The 27426-nt window shown below is 37.7% G+C and overlaps 1 protein-coding gene across 6 annotated transcripts in view; it reads right to left on the minus strand.

Annotated features, from left to right (window-relative positions):
• Positions 1-27426, minus strand: part of ERC1 (ELKS/RAB6-interacting/CAST family member 1) — a 294674-nt gene that overhangs the window by 203335 nt on the left and 63913 nt on the right. For 5 of the 6 annotated variants that reach the window (XM_065632416.1, XM_065632397.1, XM_065632407.1 and 2 more), the window contains exons 3-7: positions 25119-25535; positions 11906-11980; positions 10869-11024; positions 8990-9073; positions 6172-6339 (exon numbers count right to left, since the gene is read on the minus strand). In XM_065632416.1, the coding sequence (XP_065488488.1) occupies positions 6172-6339; positions 8990-9073; positions 10869-11024; positions 11906-11980; positions 25119-25535 (900 nt within the window). The remainder of the gene's footprint in view (positions 1-6171; positions 6340-8989; positions 9074-10868; positions 11025-11905; positions 11981-25118; positions 25536-27426) is intronic. The other variant, XM_065632425.1, reaches the window with a different exon arrangement.

Consider the following 27426-nt stretch of genomic DNA (forward strand, 5'->3'; position numbering starts at 1 on the left):
TAGATTGAGTAGGTATGTTCTTCTCTGGATATTTCTAATATTAAAGCTAAGAGTCACTTTCGTTCATTCTTGAAGGGAAACTGAAAATCTCCCTCACCAGCAAACCCACATACTCTCAACAGTTGTGTTGCAAAATATTTGAGATAGTCCAGATGCCTACAGCACAGTACTAAGTGAAAAGAGAACATCTGCAAACAGAAATTTATCCACAGAATGCTTTCCATTTTCTGATTGATTATTCCCTTTGAACTCTATATTAGCTTACGGTTTGGGGTAAATTGCATTCCTGGTTTTATTTGTGTGAGGTCCCTGCCTAGGAAACCACAGCAAACACTTTCAAGAATATTTTCAAAGGCTGGCAGGACACACAATCATCACCTTAGCACTATTCCTGGCAGAACACTGCACTTGTTTATTCATGTCAGCTCAGTTTATGTACGGCATCCTCCCACACTGAGAAGAATTGAGGGCTATAGGAGTCAGGTGATGCCAACTTCAACAAAGTCAGTTCAAGATTTTCTCTGCACATGGAAACAACCAGGCAAACAGCTACTGCGGTGCTGACGTCCCTTCTGACTTTGGTGTCTTGGACAGTGTTGTCTTAACCCTGGGTTAACCTAACTGCTTTCACAGTATCAGACTGCCATGTCTTTAATTATGCATGGCAAGTAAAATCTTACAGTCCAGCTCAGGCAACTGCTGGCCCTTCGTATAACAATGGGCTTGCTAACTTGGCCTGCAGGTACTGTTCAATCTCCCACAAAGCTTTAGCAAAATAAGCACATTTGTTCCCACCTCCAACACAACAACCCTTCCTAGGTACAGGTACAACAGGTACCTCTTTTCAGCTGGGTACCATACATAACACTTAAATTTCTTCACTGTAAGAACCACCTATGAAAAATTGCGTTGGGAATCATTGACTTGTCTTTGCAGAATTTTGCAGTAGCAGTAAATAATACTCCATGACTCTGTTCTATTATGTGTAGCCCTACATTAAGCATGTAGAATTCCAAATTTCTAAGAAAAACTAGAACATTAGTAACTCCAATGACTACTAGAATAAACACAATAAATGACATATTTAAATTTATTCTTAAGCCTTTTAAAAATGTTGGATTCTGTAATCAGATCAAAGTCTTAGCTTTAAGAATATTCTCAACTTACAGCTTAGAGAAATCACTAAAATTTTCAGAAGTCCACAATGCCAGTCAGAAATGACTCAGGAGCTTGAGTCAACAGGACTTGGGTTGCACACACATTTTGTTCTCATTTTTATCATCATCTCCACTGTACAGTAGCAATCAGGGTATTATGACACTGGCGATTCTCACTCAGGTTTAGGAAATGATGCCTAGAAAAAACAGTGCTCTACTCTCTTCCTGAGACCAAGTGATTCTTCCCACCTACCTGCCACCTGCTAAAACCATGGCTGAACTGTTGATTTAGATCAGTGAACCAAGCCATACTCCATTCAGTTAACACTCTATTCAGTTCGATCAGAAGGCACAGTCTCCCCTGTGTTAAATCCAAGCCCTAATTTCTCTGAAATGGTAAAATTCAAAACTTTTATTCTGTGTTGGTATGACGACATTAATAGCATCAAAAGGAACAGACAGAATATCAGTCTTGAAATAGGTGTTTAGAGCTTGCTATTGTTTCTAACAAGAGCCAGCTACTTTTAAAAGAAGATGTTGAAGTAATTCTATGTATGTCAGCACTCAGAATTCAAAGATAATTGAGAAATGCAGACAAACTTATATTGAGAATGCAAGGTGAAATGTTGCTTTTATCATACTGTAGATGCGTAATCTCTAAGTACCTGAAATGAATACATTTTAAAAAGGATCAGTTCTGTGACATTCTACTACTACCTTGCAAACACATCATGTAAACACAAATAAGAGTTAAGCTGTTTTCCTGATAGCGTAGTCTGTAATTAAGACTTAAAAGCCATGTTTACTGACTGACTTTGAATGCAGTGGTAGTTCACAAGACTTAATTATCTATTTTTGACATTGATTTTTGTTATTAACTATGTTAGAGTTGACTCTTCACCTTTATATACAAATTGCAGTAATATCCAGTATGGTTTGTAGAAGACCTGAGAGTGAATTCTTTATGAACATAACAGCTCCCAGTTATCTGCACAACTTGGCCAGATTACATGACTACACCATGTAGCAGAGGCGCACACACCTGGCTTTGCGCAGAGCCTGTTGGGCTCTCGCTGGGGTTATAAACCCACTGCAGGACACATGTCCTGCTTCCAGGGCCTCCTCAGGTCAGGAATCAGTTCAGCTGTTCTTCCATGACCTCTCACACATCGTATTAAATACCTAAACATGGTGAACTCGGTTCTGTGAGCTGAGCTTAATGTTTGCAGGTGTCAGCACAGGTCGCAATGTAGCTGGTGTTAACAAGTCCTATAGTTGCCTCCCGCTCGCGCATTCCTCACTAAATCTGAGCCACTTCCTCACTGTCTCTGACTTGGGAGTGTCTAATCTAGTTTCAAAACGCCAGTATAAGCCCTAATAAAGAAAGACCTTTAGAGAACTTTATGTTCTACTGAGACATTCAAAGCAAATAAAATACTTCCAGAGGACTGGATTCATTTTTCTACTGAATATTAATCTGAATTTATCATATGGAACAGACCAATCACAGAACCATGCCAGCTTGGGCAGTATACAAAAATAAAGGGGAACGTTCTCACTGAGCCATTTAACCTCCCATTCATGCCACATACCTCCTGGCACCTAGGCTAAAGGGCTCATTGGGCAAAACACAAACTTTATATGGACATGGTCTTAATTCCAAAAAAAATATTGATTTATTTTTTGTTTTGTTTACAAAGAGATTGTACATTTTTTAGAGCTATTTTTAAAGGTTCTTTCACAAATTGAAAAGTTAACCACAATATCCTCTCCACCCAATAGCCCTCAAGATAAACACCCCACAAACAGCTCACTGTTCTTCGTAGTTCTAGTGTGGCAGGTGGCTAATCCATTTCTGAGATTTTATAAAAACATCTTTTCTCCACCTACCTGCAGTTTTCTTTAACAGAAGACTAAAAGACAGAGGCTTATGAAGGTAGGCTCTTTTCTCTAAAAATGTTTATTTGAATATGACTTTAAAATATCAATCCCCTATGAAGATATCTGCCAATAGATGACAGAAAATGCACCTCTCTCCTTCCTCATAACTCTCTTGAGGTGCGTGGAGGGAAGCTACTTATGCTTTAACATTGACTAGTACTGTCAACAGCGAGGCCAGGCAGGATCTCATGTTCCTATGCTATTCCCAGTGAAAACTCTTGTATGGAAAGATACCTTTTCCTTAAAAAAAAAAAACCAGATGCATCACAGGGTGCAATGACAAACATCCCAATGCTCTATTTTATCAATGTGTTTCAGTGTTATAGTTGAGAGGATCACTTGTGAAGACAGATGAAAGGTAACGGTGTATGCTGATTTAATTGTTGAGCTGTCTGTCAAGAACATCAACAAGGATGAAAAACATTTTATTATCTTTCAAAAGGTATAAATATCTTATTGGAATTACATAAAAATTCTCGGGGACATAAACAGATCATTCTACATTTTACTTACTCTGACAACGGAAGAGCCTGATAATCAACAGTGCTTCCTCTATGTTAAATCCATACACGATTGCTACATCTTACTGTGGAGAACATGCTAGACTCTACTGAATCCGTTAAATCTATCATAAAACCACCATTCTAAAACAGTATCAACTCCACAGCAGCTCCTCACTGAAAGACAGAAAATAATCTTGCACCGTAACTGCAGTTACATTTCACTTATAATATCTGGAAGCAAACTAAGTGAATAATATAAAAGCAGCAGGTACAAAATTTCTCTCTGTCTCTCTCTACCCATCCTTCTTTTATTAGTAAAAAAGAGTTTACATGTGTTGGAGGAAGAATCCAGTTTGGTTTTGTATTGTGCCACTACACAAGAATCTCATTTGGAAGAACCCAGTGAAGAACAAATATTCTCAATGATTATTTAGCAATATTACAAGTTAGAGAATGGAATAATTTTCTGTATTAAAAAACTATTTTTGCTTCAGCTAAAATAAATCAAAATGTTTTGAATGACAATCAAGAATATCTACCCATGGTATATAATAAAGTCTTTTTCTTTTAAAATATTTGTTTAAATTACATACATTTTATTTGAATAAACATGTTTACTTACCATAACAGGTGAAATTATGACCATCTACTGAAGTCTTTTAAATTGTGAATAAAGTACATTATTTCAAGAACTCCATCTCTTGGGCAGAAAAGTACTGATTTTTATTATTTAAAACTAAGAATAGAAATGTATTTCTAGCTTTGTGGGTTTGTCACAATGTTGCACAGTGATTTAATTTTATCTATATTGTTTTCAATCACTGTAATGGATCAAAACCTGAAATTTACATTTTAAAGTGTTTATTTACCTCGTATCTACTTCCAGTGATATTTTGAAAGGTAAATATTTTTGAAATAAATACGTATGAATCTAGGGTGCATTCCTGACTAGTAAAAAAGAATGAACAAATTTAACAAGAAGTTTATGATTGTAAACTAGCACACTTTCACAGTTATACTAATGCAAATGAAAATTGCCTCAAGTGAATAATCCAAAAGAATCAATCTAAAATAAAAGTAAAAAAGTTTCTAGCTTGTAGAATTAAGTCACAACCAAAACTGGTCACTTAAACTGTTTTCTTTCTGTCCAATAGGAAACTAGGAAGGCAAGTTTTTAACTGCATTTATTAAAAAAAAAAAAAAAAAAGGTAAGACCTTTCTCTTTTTGTTCCAGAGAAACTTAACACCTCTACACCTGCTATCTCCTCCCTCTTCAATCACCTCAAATTATTCACTCATCTGAAATTATCTGTTAATAATAAGTTTAACACAGAGCTATAAATCTCAATTTGTACTTAGAGTTTAAAATTTCTGCCTTTATTTCAGACCTGGGGATAAACTTGAGAGCCCTGTCTGTATTTCCTTCCATTTCCATGTCAGTGAAATCTAATAACTAAAGATATTTTCTCTTACTGTAAGACTTCTGTCACTCAGAGTTTTTCACTGTCATGTCTACAACTCTGCTGCTTTAAGGGAAACTGATTCTGCAATATCAACTTCTGCATAAATCTGAGAATAATCAGAAAAGCCATCTTAGAACATCAAAACTATTAACTATATAATTTGATATCTGAATGTGGACAAGGCCATGTGCACCCATACATTCAATGAACGTGGCTACACGAGCATAGAAAGTTCAAATTAATTCTCTTACACACTTGTAATACGGAATCCTTCTACCACTGTTATACACAAATTTTCTGCATTCCTATTTAATAGCTCCTTTGGATTTTTCACTGGCTTAGCTGTAACAACACAAATATTTTTTGATGCATGACTGCCATCTTTTGGACTTCCACTAACACTACACTTTTCCAAGCCAGGGGACTGAAATGCTGTCTTCACACATTTCATCTTTGTTCCTCAGGAATTTCCAGAAGCAATAAATTTATGCTATACTTATTATCCATTTGATGCTCAGATATACAGTTGTGTCTTACAGAATACGGGAATCTATTAAGCATTTGTTATCTAAACAAAGTTTTGAGAATATTTTTCCTTTATCTTGGAATATGCATAATAAAACATGAAAGCCTGTATTTCAGGTGTAAGCACAGGCTTACATGCAAGAGCTCCCGTACATGCTGACATTTGCAGTGAAGCCTCAGCAAGCCGTATACTACTGAACTCTCTGCCATTCTCTGCTCTCATTTAGCTACAAGGTCATTGAAATTAAATCCCCTCAGCTCAGGCATTGCAACTTCTAATTTAGCTGTGCCTAGGAAAAATAATATTAGTGACTGCATGTTAGTGGAACATGTTGTGCAAGTGCATATCCATTCACAGGAACATGCATGCACTTACACACAGATATTTGTCTTTATGATCAGTCCCCTGTCATAGAGAATCAAACACATGCAAACACACTTTGATTGCAAAGATAAAATGTGCCCAGAACAAGCAGTATTGAATAGCTATGGGATTGTATAACCTAAGCAGGAAGAAAATAAATAACGCTTTTTATCTCTTTCTCTATGGAAAGCCGGTAAGTACAGAATTGCCCATTTCACCTCTGTCTGCAGGATGGCAGCTCTTTGCTCTTTAGCTGTAAGAGACTCTTTCAGAACTTCGATATGCTGCTTGCTGTCGGAGAACTGATTTGTGAGGGTCTCCAGCTTTGTCTGCAAGGCCAGCAACTCTGTGTCTTTGCGTGACAGCTCCTGTTTCACCTGACCAATCTGAAAAAGAAAGAAAAGATGGGCAAAGGAAAAAATAATTTATACCTTCCTTACAATAATAACTATAAATTCACCTAAGTACCAACAAACGGTATGATATTCTAAACTTATCCCGTGGAACTGTGAAGCCTTCAGTTATCTTGAATGGAAGGTCAGTAAAAAATTGTGTCATGAGCAAAAGATACAAAGAAAAAGAGAGAGGGAGCAATAGCATCAATTTTTCAACAGATGTTCTTTTTAACAGAGTCAGTCTGGTTTTAGCCATCTTTCAAAGGACAGACCCAAACCAGCTACTTAGCAGGGATGAGTTTTTAATCAAGATGAAGCAGAAATGTAATGAGAAAGTATTCTCACCCTGTAGTATCAGAAAAGATGAGATACCTACAGGTCTCTCTCAGAAGCATGACATTTGCTTTGGAATGTCTAACCAACGAGTTTCTGTCCATCTCTCTATCTGTCAACCCAGACTCATGCTTAGAGTATGTAAAGACACCTCTACTTTTCCCACTATTTACAAAACCAGCATTTCATTCATTTAAGAAATGCATTTTAATTTATGGAAGCTGCTTAAAGCAGATGCAAATATACATCAAAACAACAGGAAAACTGTTTGTGGAATTGCACGTTGCTGAGAGCAATTTCTCTAAATTAAATCAGTATGGAAATGCCAATTTATTTTAACAAATGTAGATTGGATTATAATTTTAAAAGATAAAATTAAGAAATGTTAAAAGTAAAGCATTGAAATGAGGTGAAATCACATTCTAAGTGCAATCATCACCCAGGACAATTTTTATGTAAATCTGAAGAAAAATAATAATTATAATTAAAGATGACAGGGAATTCTAAATGTAGACTTATGTCCAAGTTTATAACCAACTTTCTAGTTTGTCTCCAATACATCTCACAGAATAAAATAGCAATATTTTACTTTTATGTTATATACCAGAGGTGGAAATGTCTCTAAAAACTAAACAGGTTTCTGCTTTTTAACTTGCACAGTTTTGCTTATGACATTTTAAAAAAAAATCTCAATCCCAAAAGTATGTTGTCCAGTGCTTCAAAACAGAAATTAAAGGAAATTACAAACTAAAGAAAAATTGTCCAGGTCATCCTCCATTCTGGGGAATGTGTTGAAAACAAAATTAAACTGATTTAAGCTGTAAGGTGGGGTTTTTTTAATTTTTATTTTTATTTATAATAAATGCATGTACTAGTCGAAATAACTGAGAGGAAAAGCTTGGGTAAATGTAGTTTTATTAAGACAACACTGTTTCAATAATGGGCAATTAAAGAAAGGAAGCTCTTTACTGAAGAGCATTAAAATTGCATCAACAGATGTCATCAAGGACTCCTGTGTTCTACTATGAAACTGCATATATGAGGAGATAAGGAAGAAGGGGAATGGAGAAACGAGGACGCGTATCTCAAAAAACCTCATTCAAACTAATTTTTTAAAATGCAATAATGGGAAGGAGGACAAGAAGAATGTAATTTATAGAACTATTCAATAGTTTATTGTTCACTTAATTCAAACATACTAGGTTGTTTTTTTCATATTTTTACTAAAAGCAAATATGTCCACATAATGATTTCACCACCTATTTAAACTAGGTACAGAAGTACTGATGTTAGCAGCACTATTTGTGCTGGGGGCTACTGGCCAATACAACCAGTTGCACAATACTGCTCGGCACAGCAGAATAGCCGGGAAGATATGAACTATTTACTGCTAGTTATGTTTGCTGGAGTATCCAAAAAAAATAGCAAGCCTCCTTAAAAATTTCAGATGATAAACTTTTTCAACTAGTAGGTAGGTTGAATGATGGTAAAACTTTCTCAAATCAATTTGTTCTTTCTTTGAAAAGATAAATTCTTTTTGGGGTCATCTCAGAAGAGATGTTTACCCTAAATACTTGTGTTTTGGTGAAATGCTCTCATCTAAACACAACCACATTTCATTACATTAAAATTCCCCAGTAGCACTCCAAGATTGCTCTCTCTAGAATCCCAATTTCAGAGCTGTAAGCCCACACTGCCAATGTGCTAAGGCTCTTTAGGAAGAATCCAGTGCAAACCATTCCAAGTAGCAAGAGAATTTTAGACAGCATTACGTGCTCATGTGTCTCTTCTCGGTGAGACACTATGATCACTTGGCAAATGCACTAATTTCACAGCAAAGCGATAACTTACATTCATGCTGCTAAAATTAAACAATCAGTTTTAAAAAGCGTTCAGCATCCAGCTTTTGTTATTTTTTGTGAAACAATGTTAAGAGGGTTCAGCAAGTGTTTTCAAATTATTTTTGTTCTACTTGTTTGAAATCTCTTTCAAAGTCTGGTCCCAAAATGGGTGCTGAATACTTCTGAAAATCTGCTTAAATAGAGAAGAATAAGCTATTGCTAAAACACCTCATACCATTAAAAAACCCATAACAAAACAAATATAGATGTTTAGTTGAAGAGTAATGTTATGGACACCAAAACCATGAGAACAAAAAGGCAGCTACAAGGCTGAGCAGGCTGTTAGTTCTGCTGTTATATTGAGTCATGAAGAAGGTAAGAGAAGAAAAGCTACCCCGAAAGGCAGAGAGCTCGCAAGCCCCAGTGAATGGCCACTGCACACAAAAAATAAATCTTACTGCAGAGACCTCGGCCTGGAGACCAGCCACTCTTTTTTTCAGGTCCTCCCCTTGAGCCTCTTTGGCACTTAGCTCTTCCTTCAGTTGCTCTACCTGTCACGACATTGTTATGCTTTTAAATATTTGTCATTTGTCAGCTTCTAGCTGGCCTGTTTCAAGCCAAGTAACTAAAAGTGACAAAGAACTGAACAGAAGGATCAACACTGGTCAGTCATTCTCTCTCCCATTCTTTGTTAAGTCTTCTCAAAAGTTTAATGTCTCTGTAATTTCATACAGGCTGCCAGACAAGAATTTTATTATGAAACAAAGATGTATAGTCATAGTTACGTTTATACATTTTATACATGGCAAGTACGGGGCACCTCACCCAACAGTTTTGCAATTGGAATTCATGAAGAAATTAGGACAGGAAAAGGGACACTTATCAGTTTAAGAGAAATAAAGTTAATTGTCAAGATACAGCCACAGATGATTATACAACACGATAGTGAAAAAAAAAATGTTGTACAATTACGAAACAAGGTAGGACAGCAAGATATGAAGATTGGAGCTGGCTATGAGTCATGAGTGAAGAGTTATCAAAAAAAAGCAAATTTTCTGCAGGAAAATAAATGAGCAGACACAATAGGTGGGAAAGATCCTGAAAGTGAGAATCTGAATATATCTACAGGCCCGCAGAGGGAGAGGAGAAGGGGAAATGGAAGAGTTGCTAACAAAGGAAGAAGGAAAGAAGAAAAGAAGAAGGAAAGGAGAAAAAAAGAAGAAAGGATGGAAGGAAGAGGTGCTAAAACCTTCCATCTATTCCTAGTTTGAAGGGGGTATCCTTCAATTCCTAGAAGCAACTCAGTGGGATACAGGGCAAAAGTGTAAAATAACAGACGTGGTTATTATGAGGTAAATCAGTGAGCTGGCATGAGGGAAGTGAAAGAAACACATATGTATTACATGTTTCTATTCAGGGCAAGTAACGCTTCCCCAAGAAACTTTCTCCAGCATTCTTTTTCAACAAATAATTTCAAGCGGGACAAATGCAGTAGGTTGCAATTGTTCAGGACCTAGTAGAGTAATTTTCAACCTCTGTTCCAGCGATTTGCACACTGTTCACAGGGAGTATGCAAAAGCTAACTAAGAAAAGCAGGACTGCTCACACTATACTTAAATCTACTGTACAAAGTGGCCTGAATTTTCATGAGAAAATGTTAGGGCCCACTGAGGGACTGAGAAACTTTTTCTTGGGAGAAACAGAGAATGAATTGGCTTTTGGCTACAGACAATTCAGTAGTCAGTGTCCATCTTTACACCTGAGGATCAACCCATGTCACTGTTCTATTTGTCCTATATTCCCAACGGCATTAATTCATGTTGGTACCACCACTGTTGTAGAATCTATTCTCATTCTGACTCCACTGCTCGAAGGAGAGTGTAATGGAAAGCCATTGTAGTGACAGTTCATGTTCTTTTCAGCCTTTACAGAATCAAAAGGCCTACAAGTTAGTACAACAGTTGCAAAAAGAAACATTATTTTTTTCAATAGACAACATTTGAAAAGACTCTAGACAAAATAAAACAGACAACTATAATGGATTAGCAACAGTCTAAAGATAAACACAAAATCCTTCTGAAATAAAAGAAATGTGTGAAAATAAAAGCAGAATTTTGGCCATTTACTTTACTGAACCACTGTTATAATATTGTCAAATTTGAATTTAAAATTCTCTGAAATGTTTTAAAGTTATTTTAGTGGCTTCATGGCAGAATACAAATAAGTTCTGCTTCCGAGCACCTGAATGCGAACCCGGACTGTAACTCCTTATTGAAACATGAAAGCTTCTCTCATCTGTTTACTAAGCTCAGTTCATCTTACTACTGTCATTTGTTTTCTCAATACCTTATTTTTCATGAATTTGGAATGACTACGGTACACCTCCATTTGCTTCATTTCCTCTTCACGTTCCTCTGTGCTGAGAGCTCCATTTGACTTCAACATCTGAATCTCCTCTTCCAAATCGCGGAGACCACGCTCCATGGAAGAAATTTTTGAATCCTGAAAACCATTAGAAGAAACAGTTAGATATTTAGATGATCTGTTAAAACACCACTGGAGTAAAAAAAACCCCAAACAAATCAATAAAGCAGACTTTTGCAAAAAGAAATTAGAAAGGTCATTAGGTGAAGTGCTACGTTGTAATTCACAACAGTATTTTGTTTCAGCACTCACATCATTTCCCAGAAATACTGGTGTTTCTCTTTTGATAGTAAACATAGCTTATTGTTACCAGATGGTCAATCAGATTTCATTACTATGGACCACAAAGGTGACTAATAAAAGAAAGATGGTAAAACAAAGACTCCAGAGTAGAAAGATGAGAAATAACTATAGAAAACATTAAGATGGAATGGAAATAATTGGAAGGGGAAAAAAGAACAAAAATAAAAGAAAAAGGCACAGACAAAGGAGGAGGAAGAAAGGGAGGATACTAAAATGTAACAGAGTATTTTGCAAAGACAGTTTCCAATTTTTTAACTGTATTTGTCCAAACCCTGACTGATGTACTTTATGGACCATACAATATGAAATACAATTGCATAAAGCTGTATAAACCATACACTCCACTTGCGGCTCTGGAGCTCTTGGCAAATTGCCATTGTTCCATTAGCTACTTGAGTTAATGGTTTAAGAATTCAGTCACAATTTCATCTAGAAAAGATAGCTTTATGATCATATACAGACATCTTTCTAGCTATATGACCCATTCTTTAAGTGGGTTTTGAGTTTACAAATTGCTAATTTTGTTACAAAATAAATATACTTATTTTAAACTAGAAAACTGACAGAAGTATATGGTATTTGGCAGAGCTGCCTTTCATATGAAAACCCGTTTTCCAAAGAACAAATGATACTGGTGCCTACATGCAATCATTTACCTTCATCTCAATAACAGTTTGTAGAGCCTTTGTCTTGGCTGTGTCAGGAGCATTTTCAAATCGACGATGGATCTCCTGTACCAGCGGAAAAGAAAGTAAGATTTGGCTTAATTGCATTTTGTCCCACTTACCAAATACAAACAAAATTACTAGAAGCTTCTCTTCCTAATACATAACATAATTCAGTGCTGGTTTCTGATGTTACCAGTTTATACATTTCGTTTTATTATTTCTCATATCAAAGGAAGGATAGGTGAAAGTTCATTCAACAGAGTCACACCCTCAGTTAAAAAGGCACAACAGAAACTGCATCTTTGACTACCTACATACCAAAAATAAACTGTTGAAATGACAGCTTAGTCTACTAAAACTCCCCATCATCTGCTTGCTAAACTAATCTAAACTATTGCTAGTTTCTCATGAAAGATATACACATAACTTATTTGACTAGATGCTTACTGAAAACAATAACGCTGTGGTTTCTGTTTCAACAGGCTATAAGGTGCAGCTGGGTTGATAACTCTCTTTTTCCCAAATTTTTTGCCCCAGAGTAGCAACATTTAATTCTGTATGATGAAAGCCTTTCTCCACCAGGCCTCAAACACAGCTGAAAGTACATGAGTGGACAGCACTTTGCTCTAGAAGCTCAGAGTGCAGAGACAGGAGGACACAAAAGTCCAGGTGATGTTTCTGTTGACGTGAATTCAAAAAACTAGCATGCTTCAGAGTGCTCACTGAGGAATCACAGAATGGTTGGGGTTGGAAGGGACCTCTGGAGATCACCTAGTCCAACCCAGCTGCTAAAGCAGGTTCACCCAGACCAGATCACACAGGAACGTGTCCAGGTGGGGTTTGAATGTCTCTAGAGAAAGAAACTCCACAGCCTCTCTGGGCAGCCTGTTCCAGTGCTCTGGCACCCTCAAAGTAAAGAAGTTTCTCCTCATATTCAGATGGAACCTTCTGTGCTTCTCTCTGCGCCTGTTACCCCTCATCCTATCGTTGGACACCACTGAGAAGAATCTAGTTCCATCCTCTTGACATCCACTGTTGAGATATTTATCATCATTGATAAGATCCCCTCTCAGCCTTCTCCAGGCTGAACAGACCCAGCTCTCTCAGTCTCTGCTCCTAAGAAAGGTGCTCTAGGCCCCTAATCACCTTCGTAGCCCTCCGCTGGACCAGTAGAAGGCTGAAACAACTTGTTCTACCATACAAAGTAGTTAGCAGTTTCAAACCAACAAGTGGGAAATACAGGAAAAACAATATAGTATCTATTCCACTTTTTCATTATTTGTCTTAAAATAGTATTGTCCTTACACCACACGCTAATGTTAAATGTAGGAATGTGAATACTGTTAGAATGTTAATATTATAGGACATAAAAATATCTTGGTGCCCATAGAGTAGGAACTGTGATATAAGTTAACCTAACAACAAATTGTATATGTGCACACACACATAGACACAGTTTAGCCACCCACTCCCTTCAAACTCCAAGAAGACAAATCCAAAAAGCCATCCACAAACTGGTATTTTCAACAGACACGGTGAAAAGATAAGATTTTGTATGGTAGTCATACTTGCTCCATATGATTAATTATTTGAATGAGAAAAGTAGAGTTCTATAGTGCTTTTCAAAATGCTGAGAACACCACTTATAAGATTGTTAAGTGTTCTTACATAGCTGTGAAGTGAGTAGAAATGTGTAGTCATGACAAGGGCCACAAGCAGAATTTTGCATAAGTTTGGCATAAGGCCATTTGCATAAGTTGATGCCTGTGAGTCTTTAAAGACTATACTTGTGTATTTCCTGAGAAGGTACTTTTACAAGTATGCTTGCCATGTATGGTGTTATTTTCTGAAAAAAAAAAAAACCAAAACCAAAAAACAAACAACCAAACAAAAAACCCCACCCAACCAAAACAAACAAAAAACCCCACCACCAAACAAACAATCCCTCTTGGGGGAAAAAAAAAAGGGTAATTGTTTCTCCCATACTCCCATAGTCGACAGAGAACTTGAGAGCCTCTGGTCATGTACCACTGATGCCATATAGACCAGAGTGGAGAAATATCATTAATATTCTTCTACTTATCTGTACCTGCATTCACAAAAGGGATATACTCAAATCTAAGCAGTCTAGCCAGACTTTTCCTTTGGCTCAAGATGTTCTCTATCTGCCTGTAAGGTACATGCCCAAAGGAAGGGTAGTGTGCATGCTTCTCTGCTATTCTTCTCAAATGATGTCCGAAGCACAGCGTAATTGGTAATTTCTCATCGCCAGCCTTCCACACTGCTGGTCTCTAGAACTCTTCCACTCTTCCATCTGCTTACAGGATTAGGAGCATGCTTCTTTTTTGTTGACAGTTAAACAGATACAGCCTCTACCTATTCAACAGGTTTTAAATCAGGTGAGGCAGCCACTTTATCTTGAATATACTGTTGTTAAATCTAAGGAGGGGAATGTACTACACTGAGATGCTCTTTCCAGGAGGCTGATCATAAGGCCATCTAAAGACTTCAGCCATTATCTCTGGCATCATCTCTGTAGCAGAGCTGTAAGCTTTTTCAAAGCAGACAGCAGTCAGCCCAGCCAACTGAACCTTCTTCTACTGTTTGCTGTGCCCATCCTCAGAAGAAGAAATAAGAAGCTGTTGGCACACAGGGTACCCTCAGTACAAGCTGGACCAACATCCTCATGTTGCTTTTATTACCTACTCCATCCTCAGCATTTTTCCTGAGACACATTAATGAAACTACTTTTCTGGTACATCTCCACTACTACCTACTCAAATCGCCACCTTCTTCAGAGGTAATCACAGAATCACAGAATGTCAGGGATTGGAAGGGACCTCAAAAGATCATCTAGTCCAATCTCCCTGCCGGAGCAGGAACACCTACATGAGGCTACACAGGAATGTATCCAGGTGAGTTTTGAATGTCTCCAGAGAAGGAGACTCCACAAACCAATACTTTAGAGATTCATTCAGTTATGCTGCTATACATGTCAGAAAAGCAGCTCATCGTGAGGTTGAATTTGCTCTAATTTTACCATATACTCTGCCCATAAGAAACTCAGAGCTTATCTTACTACCCTCGATCAAGGATCAGAGACAAAAATCATGGTGCTACATACTGTCTTAAGAATAAGCTATGATAAGCTTCTAATACTCAAGACCAGTCTGAGCATTTAGAAATATGACAGGGAGCAGATCCAACACCCTCCACCTGTCTCTCAGTGCTCTTACCAGTACCTGTCATGAAAAACATGACTGTTCCTCAGTGTCCTTGATTTTCCTCCATAGGGAGCAATCTCAGCTGCCTTATTTAAGGTAGCTGTGGTATATTTTTCCCTGTTTCCATCTCAGCCACCTTGAATGTGTTGATTCAAGAATTGCATCATAATTCCAAGATATTGTGGCTGTCAGTCCTTCTCATGAGCTCTGGACAAAGCAAGGTTCTGTCTTGTCACCAGCACAACATTGTTGCAGACACCTTTTCAATATCTTAGCATGTACGACTCTACAGCTAGACTGAGGCCTTCAGAAATTTTCAAAGGGTGCTTTTGTACAATTTAAGTGATAGGAGCAGCTTCCTCCTGAAAAATCTCCATGTCTGAAGTATGCAGAGTGGACCCTGGGGACTCTGTTCATGAATTCACCAAACAGTATATTGCTGGAGAGGCACCCAGATACTTCACTACTCTGGAAGAGCAGGCCCATATCTATTTGGCCGAAGTGAAGAGAACTGATTGGATTGAGACATTGTACAAGTACACAAACATCTGAATAAGAAAGAAACATGACTTCTGACTATTCCTCTGGAGAGGCTCCTAACATGTTCCACATCCTCCAGGCCCTTCTCAGAATTATGTTTTCCTGCAATTCCCAGGCTGAACGGAACTGAGAGGGTAAGACGCACACCGACGCACACCATCCTTTTTGTAAATTCACGTGTGGCACTTTAAATGAGGTGGTATTTGAGAACACTTGTTCTAGCACACATCCTATATTGCTGTAATACCAAATTATTCTGTAATCTCTGCTTGGCTGTGAGAGCACCTACTAAGAACATATATAGAAAAAACACAACTCCAAAAAAGTCATTTAACTCCTTTGAGAGGAAACTGGTAAAAACAGTCCATAGTTGAAGACACCCAGTCACATCTTGGCAGCAGGCTCAAACACATGCCCACTTGAAAATAAGTTACATGGGAGGGGAAAAAAAGAGGGTTTGAATCCCTCAGATTTCAGAATTTAAAAGTTGCTTTTCCTAACTTCAAAACTCATGTATGGGGAAAAGTGAGTATATCTGAAGATGATTTTTTAAGCTTAAAAAGGTGAAGAAAGATCTGACAGTGAAAAGTATTCTGTTCTGAATTGCATAAGCTTTCACTAAATGTAGAAAGTTACATCTCAGGCTGTTCCTGTCACACCAGTTGTACAACTATCCAAGGACCATTATTGTAGAATAAAATTAAACAGCTGGATAAGAGAGATAAATTAAAATAAATTCTTGTGAAATTTTAGAAACTGAGACAACAAAAGATCAAAACATCAAAAAAATAATGTGCCAAAAGTCTAACAATACATTATTTTTATTTTAATAGTGCAATTACATACTAGATAATTTCCAGTTGTGCAGAGACATGCTTTCTGACCTGAGAACATAAAAGCAACTACTACTATGGAAATGGAATAGATGGAACACACAGCATGCGAACAGTGTGTCACTAAAGGGATGCTGACAAACAGCGTCTGCTTTTCACATTGCACAGTATTTTCCCAAATAGAAAATTCTTCTAAACTCTTTCTTTAGACATGCCTGTACCTCCACTGTCTGAAGTGATGCCTTCTTTGCACTTCAGCAAAGGAAATGTCCTACTTCTATCATCTTAGGTAATTCTACTGTGATTTGGATGACACAACCTGCTGAAAAACATCTCCCACCTCCTGACTGCATAGTAAGGACTTAATTTTGGCAACATGCCTACAGTTCTAAAGAGCCTGAAAAAAGGGCCACGGGCAGCCTGAACCTCTCTAGAACACAGACTTAAGTGCAGCTGCTGAAGGCAGGTTGTGCACAGACAACCTTCTTAATTGTGAAATACAGGTTGTGTACGTATCTTTCAGTGGCAGAATGGAGAAGTATTAATATATCTTATCTCTGATGTATTCAGATTCTATTGCGGCTGCACACCAGAGAGATGAATGAAAATTATATTTTCATCTTCAGAACAGGACATTGAACAATAATTAAAAGCGCAGGACCACACAGAGATAGTAGGACCACAAAAATACAAAACTAATCCTTCATTCCTTGCAAATTATCCATTCTGATAAAGTAACAAAGCATTTTTCCTTTCTTCTACTTTCATAAAGAACTTTCATGTGTAACCGATATCGGTCCACGACAGACTAGTCAACTTCAACATCTTCTTACCTTTGAATGCAATTTAAATTATTATAACAAAAGATGGCTTATGTATATTTTATGTTAAGTATTTTTATATGTTCCATGATTCCTTTATTAAAAAAAAAAATAAAATAAAATAAAAAGGGGAAAAAAGCTACTTGTTCCCAAGTTTTGTGCAACATGCATGCTTTTCACTGTTAATCATTATTACTATTAAAAATACGCACCATACTTCTGTTCCAGTTTAGTCAGTGGGAACTTCTAGCCATCAGATATCATTACAACATTACCAAGAATATAGAAAAATGCTCTATTATTCAATTTATTTTCCAAGTTTTATGTTTAATACTCCATTATTATAAACTATTAGAGTATCTACAATTCTTTAACATAAACAAGAAAAGCTTTAGGTGGAGGGACACCTTATTACCTGTTTCACAATAGTGTTATCTCTACAGGTACACCGTGTCCACTTTGAGTGTCTACAATTTAAACCAATATTGATATACTGAAGAGAGTTCAAAGAAGGACTGCAGGAGCATAATTTGTCTTTAGAAAAAAAATCAAAACAAAAGTTATTGTGCAAATTGATCACAGCTTTCAAGTTCCTTCAGAGGCCAAAAAAATATCAAAATACGTTGTTCTGTCTAAAAAAAATATTAAGATTCAATAACTGGAAACTGAAGGCTAGAAATAGTCAGAAGTTTTAAACAGTGTAGCTGCCTTAACCAGAGGTGGGGTTGGTACTTCATCACTACCATTTTTTAATTGAGAATAGCTATTTTCCTTTAAAAAAAATCTACTTCAAAATAGAAGCTAAAGATGTGCATCATATTACCTTACATCTGCCAAATAGGTCTGCAAGGTAGCACAGTGCACCTATGAGAAACAATACTGTAATTTTCTGGTCAGTCTAATTACATGGAACAGCTCATCAAGTATACTAAGAACACTGAATATGTAAAGAATAGCTGTGATAAAATTATTTTAATGCATCATAAAGAATAACAAATTCCGTGATTTCTTCCTTAACCAAGAAGTGCCAGAATAATTGAAAATTAGATAATATAATTTAGAATTGAAGCAGTCCTCAATACTGAGCAGTATCAGCACTATGTCTTTAAAATATTAATAAATTATACACATGTGCACAATAGTAAAGGAAGGAATTTAATCAGATTCTTTTCTTCCTTTACAACCTGGCCATATCATTCATTGCTAATTCCTCAGTTAGTCCTGTCTCTGATTTTGCATGGGAATTGGAAGAAATGTGAAGGTAGACTTTTAAGCAATGATGTTTTTATAGTGGAGTAGGCTGTATGCTTAAAAATACAGCAATTTATCTTTCAGCAGCACCACGAGATAAGTGCTCTCCAAAGCAAAAAAGGACACGCCTTCCGTTTCCTGCAGAAGCTACATAATCAGATAGCATGTATCGCATAGAGAATAAGAAAAATATGCCATTCATACATGAATTCCTTTTTAAAAGAATTGACCAATAAATATGACATGCAAATAAAAATACAGCTGTAATTTTGACTTTTTAAATTTTAACTGGCATACCCATGTCTTTACATGATCAAATACAATATTCTGTGCAGGATCTTTGCATCAGTAAGTGGATTGGATAGTTTTAGTTAACTAAAAAATATTTGTTTTTATTTTCCATCATGTAGTCCAGGCCTTACTGTCATTCTTCTAAAAAGCGGCACATAAGGCATTCCAAACTACAATGGTATTAAAAAAAGCAAAACATATAAAGAATAAATTATGCATTTTCTCAAGTTGCAATAGGCCAATTTCTCAAACTCTGTTCTACAAAAATGCTATTTGTTTTAACACCACTTCTAGACAAATCGAGTAATTTTAATGGACATAACTACTTAAATGATCTTGATTTAAATTATTTCTCTCTGCTATCCTCTTCTGAAAGGTGAAAAGAATGAAGCAGCAGTAGAAAAAGCAGAAACTTAATTTTTTTAATTCATCAGAAAGATGTCTCCTAGTATGACGGTAGTAAGAGTTTCAGTTACTGAGTCAATCCAGCTACTCCAAAAAAACCAGAAAATCTCTCTAAAACTGTCTTCTTTATGTTGCAAAATCTTGGAACAGGACAGAAATTATTCTTGGGGATAACTCTAATTGTTCCAGTTTAAAACTTGTAAATCCTTCTCTGAGCCTGGAGTAGAAAACTGTAAGAATTTTAACATGTGCATGGAAAAAAATCTGTTCAGATAAGGCAAATAACCTTTCTCTTCACTGGGCATTGTTCAGCAGTGCTCTGATGGTACACCCATCCTTTCTCAATGAGCTCCTTGCTGCTGCTCTTTGGCTGTCACAGTATCAAGCTGGATAATCTAAAGCTAAGGTAAGTATCCGTATGTTATAGCCCATGCACCCGCTCGCTGCTTTGACAGACATCTGCCCTAAGTGGACACATAACAAAGGGTGCTCACAGAAATGTAGTGTTACTCCCTAGAATAAAGTGAACCCTGTTCGATTCAATAACTACAAACAGGGATCAGTTCTTGTAATAAGGCCATGCCAGATAACTGCAGTACAGTTCACAAATGGGACTTTGTGCGGTTGCCATTTCAACAAACACTGAAGACGAAATGAAATAATAGCTTTTTCTGCCATAGCCTCTTTCCTTAAGTTCATTGTAAATGAGTGCTCTTATGAGTGACCCATTTCAGTGACTACTTTACGTACAAAAGCACCCTTTATTTGTTAAGCACTACATCCCTAACTCCTTAATTGAGTTTTACACTTGGTTGTATTAAAAATCCATCTTGTTTGAAAGGGCCCAATTATTAAAAAAAAAAAAAAAAAAAAAAAATCAAACCTGTAATTTACTACCAAACACAGTTTTTGTGACACAAAGTACAAAGCTACCATTGGCTTCCTTGTTGCACATCCCTGTAACATGCAAACCTTGAACCTTGAACCTAGAAACCTTCTGGATCAAGAGCCTTTTTTCTGGTGAGGTGCCACCTCAAATCCTGTGTTCAGTTTTGGGCCCCTCACTACAAGAAAGATATGGAGGTGCTGGAGTGAGTTCAGGGAAGGATGATGAGGCTGGTGAGGGTTCTGGAGCACGAGTCTTATGAGGAGCGGCTGAGGGAACTGGGGCTGTTTAGCCTGGAGAAAAGGAGGCTGAGGGGAGACTTTATCGCTGTCTACAACTACCTGAAAGGAGGTTGTAGCATGGAGGGTGTTGGTCTCTTCTCCTGAGTAACAAGCGATAGGACGAGAGCAAATGGCCACAAGTTGCGCCAGGGAAGGTTCAGATTGGATATTAGGAAAAAATTCTTCACGGAAAGGGTTGTCAGGCACTGGAACAGGCTGCCCAGGAAAGTGGTGGAGTCACCATCCCTGGAGGTGTTTAAAAGGCATTTAGGCGAGGTACTTGGGGACATGGTTTAGTGCTAGATTTAGCTGATAGTTGAAATCGATCTTGCGGGTCTCTTCCAACTGAAATGATTCTATGATTCTGTTTCCAAACAAAAGGCTGTACTCAGCTATCTGTCCCAGACCTGGATCCACAGTTCATGGAATAATTGTCATGATTAATAATGTTGCCAGTCTGTTACACTGATATTTCAATGAACACTTCAACCCACCTGCGATACCTGCTTAGCCTCACACCTTGATCCAACAATTCCCTTCTCCCAGGAGAATGCTATAGCTACAAGATGACTGTTTGACTTAAAGGGAGACTTGTTTTCAACCTCTTGCTGAAGGTATCGACAACAGCCACATACAGCTTGTCACAAGTCACTTGCAGGATATAGCTTTGTTATAAAAATGTGATATGCCTGTTATGAAGGAAGAACTAGCACCATACAGGACACCTGCATCTTTTCAGGAAAATCAAATGGTTAGGGCCACGTATATAATCAGGACTCTGAATATATGTTATACAAGGCATGACAAGATTGGCAGCTTCATAGGTGCACTGGGTAGATACCATTAAACACACTGGCCAATGAAAATAATATAATACATTTAGGAACTTCCCCTCATACATTCTTCTCAGTCCTTATGATTTGAGCCACCAAAGGATATCCATCTCTACCTGAGCAGGAGAAATGCAGTGATATGTTATACTGACTAATGGTCAGGTTCCATTTAGTATATACCATAGCTCTGCTGTGAACAAAGAGGTATTTGGCTTACAGAGTATGTATGTCCAGTAGCAACCTAGAGACAAACAAGTCATCACATTAACTACTGTAATAAAGTCTGTGCTGATATCCCTTGTGAAGGAGTAAGAAAATGGGACAACATTGCCAAAGTTGTTTGGCAAATATCTGACAATAATACAGAGTGAGCAGCTTCTTTTTGTTCCCCCTGGGTAGAATCAACACAGATAGTTTTGGTTTTATCCTTTCTTCTAGGCAGATGAGAAATCTGGTCTAAACTGTTTTCTCCAAAAACTCTCAAGAAGTTACCTGTTTATTGACTGTGACATGAGAATTGTTATGATCTCAGTTCTTTCTTCAGATATATATTTCTAAAGACAGATAGTAATGAACAAATCAAAAGAGGAAGATTTAACCAAGTTCCTGTAATAATGTTGCACTGTCCTTAGAAATCATAGTTTGCCCATGGTACTCCAAGTGTCTGGAACACCAGGTGTAGATATAATGCCATCATATTCTGCCATAAGTTGCACTGCTTTTTGGTCTATCTAGTAGTCTGTGTAGCTGAGAAAAACCTATTTTTACTCTGTGCATCTAGTACTTTGTGGAGGAGGGGGATCAAGGAGGTTGTCAAAAAGAGCACAGCAAGCTTTGTCATCTTTAGACCTATAAGCTGTCACTGCCATCACTGATAATTCTGCAACAGGTGAGTCTGGAACAATGAGGTGGCAGTTAATGCAACTTGGGAACTATTCTGGAAGCTGTAGTCCAGCTGCTGGATTTCATCAAGTATTTCTTGTTGGTATGATAGTAATCTTGTTTTTGAAAGTTAAGTCTAGGATACCAACAATAATATGAATAATTTTCAGTAAGACCTAAGAAGGGGTATTCAAAATAGCAGCCATCTTTTTATAAGCTATGAAGCTTAGGCTTGTTTTCTATGGTAGAAGAATGCGATGCAGCCACACTGTCATCTGCTGAACTCAGGGCATCCAGGTCCATATCTGTGTTCAGATGGTCATTGAGACGTTCAATTTTTCATTATTTTGTGTTAATGACAGACTGTCCTCTGTACCACTGAGGTGCCAAATACAGCCTATGCTGGATACAGGTTCTTTCCTATGGACCTGTATGGAAAGATTGTTCCCTGGAATACAGGACATTTGGGAAAAGCCCCAGAGAGGCAAACTGCTTATGGAGATACCTCTCACTATCTGCAGAAGAACCCATTTCATAATCTGGATATAGGAGACTGAGACAGTGCTCTGGGCAATGATCAAAGATATGCAACATCTTCTATATGAGGAACAATTAAGTAGTGTTAGACTTTTCAGCCTGGAAAAAGACAGAACTTGGAATGGATATGACAACTCTAAAACTGTGAGTGGCACAGAGTCTTGGTAGCAATCACCTCATCACTGTGTCTTCCAGTGCAAAAGCAAGAGGCTGTCAATGAAGGAGACAGGTTCAAACTCAAAAGAAATGAGGCAGTATCCCTTCGAGATACTAATGCTTCCTTTAACAGCAGTATTTAAAGAAGAGTTTAGCATGCCTTTCCAGATACTAGGAATGCTAGATATAGAACCATCACAAAAGTAGATTGATTTCTCCAAGGCAGCTCAAAAATTCCATAATTAGTATCTGGAGTAGCAAAGCGCTAAAATAACCTAAAACTGTGGAAATACAGATAAACACATAATGGAAGATTAGCTGAGGGGGGTGATGCAGACATATCTAAGAGATTCTGCACAGAGACAACTTCCAAGTGTAGAACAGTGACAGCGACGCTGTTTCATGCAGACAAGCCTGAGTTCAGTTAGCTCAGTCTAGCTCAGAGCCCAAGGATAACACACGAGTACTAACAAAACCCTTCCTGATGTGACGCAGTTCCACAAGGAGATAATCTGGCATCTCTTCTACATGGCACCATGTTTCCAAGGCTACTAGGGTGCTCAGCTTCACGGCGGGATTCCACACCATATCAACGGCTTGAGCTACAAATTACAGTATACTCAGCTTACTCTTCTCAATGCACTAGAGCTGGGTAAGCAGCAAGGAGTAATTAAATTTAAAATATTAGATAAATAGCATTTGCAGTTTCAAAGTCTGTAAGTCATCTCTACATTCTCCAAGAAAACTTTTACTATAAAGGCTAGGACTTAAATGATTGATGATTTGCAGATACGTGTGAATGAAACAAGAATTCTTATCTCTCAACAGCTACTCATCAGCAGCAGAAACATACGTAATGGCATTGCTAAAAAAATTACACAGCTCCTGCTAGCTTTTCATTTACGTTGCTGGACTTAAAGCAGAAACAAATGAGAGCCATTTGGGGCTCTTCCTGAAATAGATACAAGAATTGGAACAGAATTATCATTGGTTGCTAAATAAAGGAAAAAACTGTAGTGTAGAAACTCTGGAATCATATTATCTTCACTCCAGACACTCAAGAGATTACTGCTCTAAAAAAATAAATCTGGCCTAAATCTGGCTCAGAAATGCAATGGGCTCTAGCTTTCTTATATAAATGCTTGTAAAAGCACAAGTACAATGGGTCAGGCCATGGAAAACATATGAATAAGAGGTATTAAGAAGTATTAATTTGCTGCAAGCACTCATCTCAAAAACCTCTGTGCCTTGCTTCTCTGGTTTCTTAGAGAGGGTGTTTAAATCTCGTGTATTCTCTCAGGCTTTCAAAAAACCTCTGAACCACAATACAGACATATAATGCTCAAAACAGTTCACTAGAATCATACACCCATATTACATGTACATGTATAGCTATCAGTTCATGCATTCAAGCTACAGATGTTCGTGAAATAATCTTTACAGAAAATCTTATCATTAGTGAATACACACATATACATACCTACATGTATATGTGCACAACACGTGCTGAATTACTAGCCTTTTAGAAGTTAATACTAAAACAGGAGCTAGTTGATGAGAGGAAAATTCAATTAAAAATATCAAGAAATTTAAAGACGCTGGCTACACAACAACTCATTTATTTTCCTTTATTTTTCTAAGATACTTTTATGTAGCCTATATTTTATTATAACTAGTTTGGGACGATTAATAGTGAAGAATGCCTGCCACTGTACTCCTCTAAGGTGCAATACAGATATAACAATAGTTTGCCTTTCCTATTTTCAGAGGGATGGGGGGAAAGGGGTTACTATGTGTGTAGCATGTCCCTTTAAGTAATCTTTTTTGTGGCTGTGCATCCAGGGCAGCTAATAGTTTTATCAAATACCCTTCATAGCAAGATGACTGTTTCCATGGAAACCGTGGAACAATCATCCATTACTCCTGCAAAGATTTCTCTCCGCTCTCTCCTAAATACAGGTAGCTACTTCCTCTCAAACTAAAATAGAATGGAAGAATGAATTTTACAGTCTGTGTGACAATTCACCTCCAGAGCTTCATGTGGAGCCTATGGGGAAACCAGGGCCTAAAGCACAAAACCCCAGAAAGCACATGCAAGGAAGGCATAAAGAAGTTCTTAAACAGGGACAAATTCTGTCACATCTGCAATGTAAAACACAGCTCACAGAGAAGATGGAAGATTCTTTCCTTACAGTTGCGAAATGGAGAGGAGACAGAGAAGAACTTAAGATCGGAGATGAACCCAGAGCTTGGTCACTTACCTCTCTCAGCATGTTGTTTTCTTTCTCCTTCTGTTCAAGAAGGCTCTCCAAGTGGTGCATGTGCATCTCTGCCTCAGCCAACCGTCTCGTCCGCTCATGATCTTCCTCAGTGGCTTTTGCTGACAGACCTTTACTCTGCAGCATCTCCAGCAGCTTTTTGATGGACTCATCACGTGCATTTAAGGTCTGTTTCTGTGTCTCAATACGCAGTTCCATCTCTTCTAAGGTTTTACGGAGCAGGAAGAGTTCCTTGGCCTGGCGTTCGTGCTCTGCATGAAGCCGTTGGAAGTTTTCCTCTGTCAGCTCCGCCACAAAGGGCTCGCTGGTTCTGGTGCTGCTGTCCTGCTGGAACAGCTGGTTCAGGTCCCGCTGGATCCGAAGCTCATCCTGGAGAGCCTGGATAGTCATCTGCATATGCTAAAAGAATAAATAAATAAAATCAGAGGATTCCCTCCACTGGAGATATAAAGAGAACAGTATGAGCCACAACAGTCCTCCTGAACTACCAACCAAGAGGAAACCACAACGCTGACAGACCAACACTGTTTTTTGAAAGCAGAATTGAGGTGGAACTGGGTTATACTACAGAAATTTCAAGTCCCTCCTCCTACGCCTGGTACAGGTTGTGTAACACTAGAAACCTCTTACTTGGGTGACTCTCCCACCAACTTGAGTCACTATTTCAAATGGGAAAATGTCAGTAGGCATTTGTCAGTAATCTGAGAGCTTAAAATATTTTTTTTTCTGCAAATGTTTGCCTACTCTACAGAAGAATTCTGCATAAGAAGACCTATACTAGAATTACTATTCTAACAAAGTAGAGGGACACATGACTATTAGAATTTACACAGCATCTAATAAAAGGCAGTCAGCCATGAAGGCTCCTAAGGTCTTCCATACTAACACTACATGTCACACAGATTTCCCAGTTGACTTACAGAAGAAACTTCGGCATGTCAGGAATAACCCAAACTTTAGAAAACTGGATATATGCTGACTGGGGAGAAGGGTCACATCATAAAATTTTATGCATGAGGATTTTAGTACGGAATGGAAATTACCACCTTACAAAGAGGGATGTGAGGTAAATCAAAAGATCAGCAGTAATTTGTGGTTTTGCAAGACAATAAATCCTGTCTCAATAACTGAATACAGTGGGTTAATATAGTGGGATAATATAGAAGCAGCACAGCTTGCCTAGAAAAAAAGTCCTCACTTCATATTTTGACAAACATCCATTTTTTCCTCTGCAAGACAGAAGTATTAAGACCGTAACGGAGAAGTACTAACACACTGAACAAAGATCTAATTACCAGGGATGAGATATGCACCGAATGATAAGACATGCTTACAATTTAGTTTGAATGTGAACAAGTTACATGATCTGATCCCAGGGGTCTACCTTCATATTACAAAAATCAGTGTCTGCAATACAGCTGCTTCTAGTATTCAGTAAGACTAGTTAGATAGTATTAGTTCTAATCTATTATCAAGCCTGAAGCAGGACACACACTGTTAAGGTCTATAATGTAAAGATGGGGACAAATTAATGTTTGACATAAATCCAAGTATTTCATTTCACTCAGATATTTGTGAAAAAAGAAGATGTAAAAAGATCTGGGTTTAAGTATTACTTCAAGAATATATTTAGAATATATTTATCACAATTCTTATGTAAAATTCCTCAGAGATATTAAAAAGCTGCCTGGAAATGGCTCTGGGCAACTGGCTCTAGGTGGCCCTGCTTCAGCAGGGAGGTTGGACCAGCCGACCTCCAGGGGTCTCTTCTAACCTCAAGCATCCTGTGATTCTGTGAAAAGACAAAGATTGTATTTGCAGCACAGTTACCTACCATTAACCTGGTTTAGAAACTTTAACGGTTAGTTTGGTTGTATAGAATGATGCATAACAGCAGTCCAATTCCATTTTCTTTACAAAGGTCAGTACTTTAGACCCAGTACTTTTCCTTTTGCATTCTGGCCTAAAAAGAACTTTTCAAAACTAAAGGTGTTGTTTCACGATCAGCTCACCCAAGTCTACATTGCCACTAAACGGAACGGTCCAGCTCTCTGTCCTTCCTTAGGTGGCTGCTGCTGACAACCAGATCAAAACTTCACCTGTCTGAAAACCAGCTTCATCAAAACCAAACAGAATGTCTTTCCAGCCAGATCTCTCATCCAGCTGACAGTGTGACTACACCAGTGCTGATCCTGGTGCAAAGTAGGGGTGGGAACACATAGTTAAGGAGCTGGTGGAGAAGAAAATGGAACCATTCTTTATGGTATGAGTATAAACTGAAATCAGCTTA

The sequence above is a fragment of the Caloenas nicobarica genome, chromosome 1 (genome assembly GCF_036013445.1).
Source record: "Caloenas nicobarica isolate bCalNic1 chromosome 1, bCalNic1.hap1, whole genome shotgun sequence".
Lineage (NCBI taxonomy): Eukaryota > Metazoa > Chordata > Aves > Columbiformes > Columbidae > Caloenas > Caloenas nicobarica.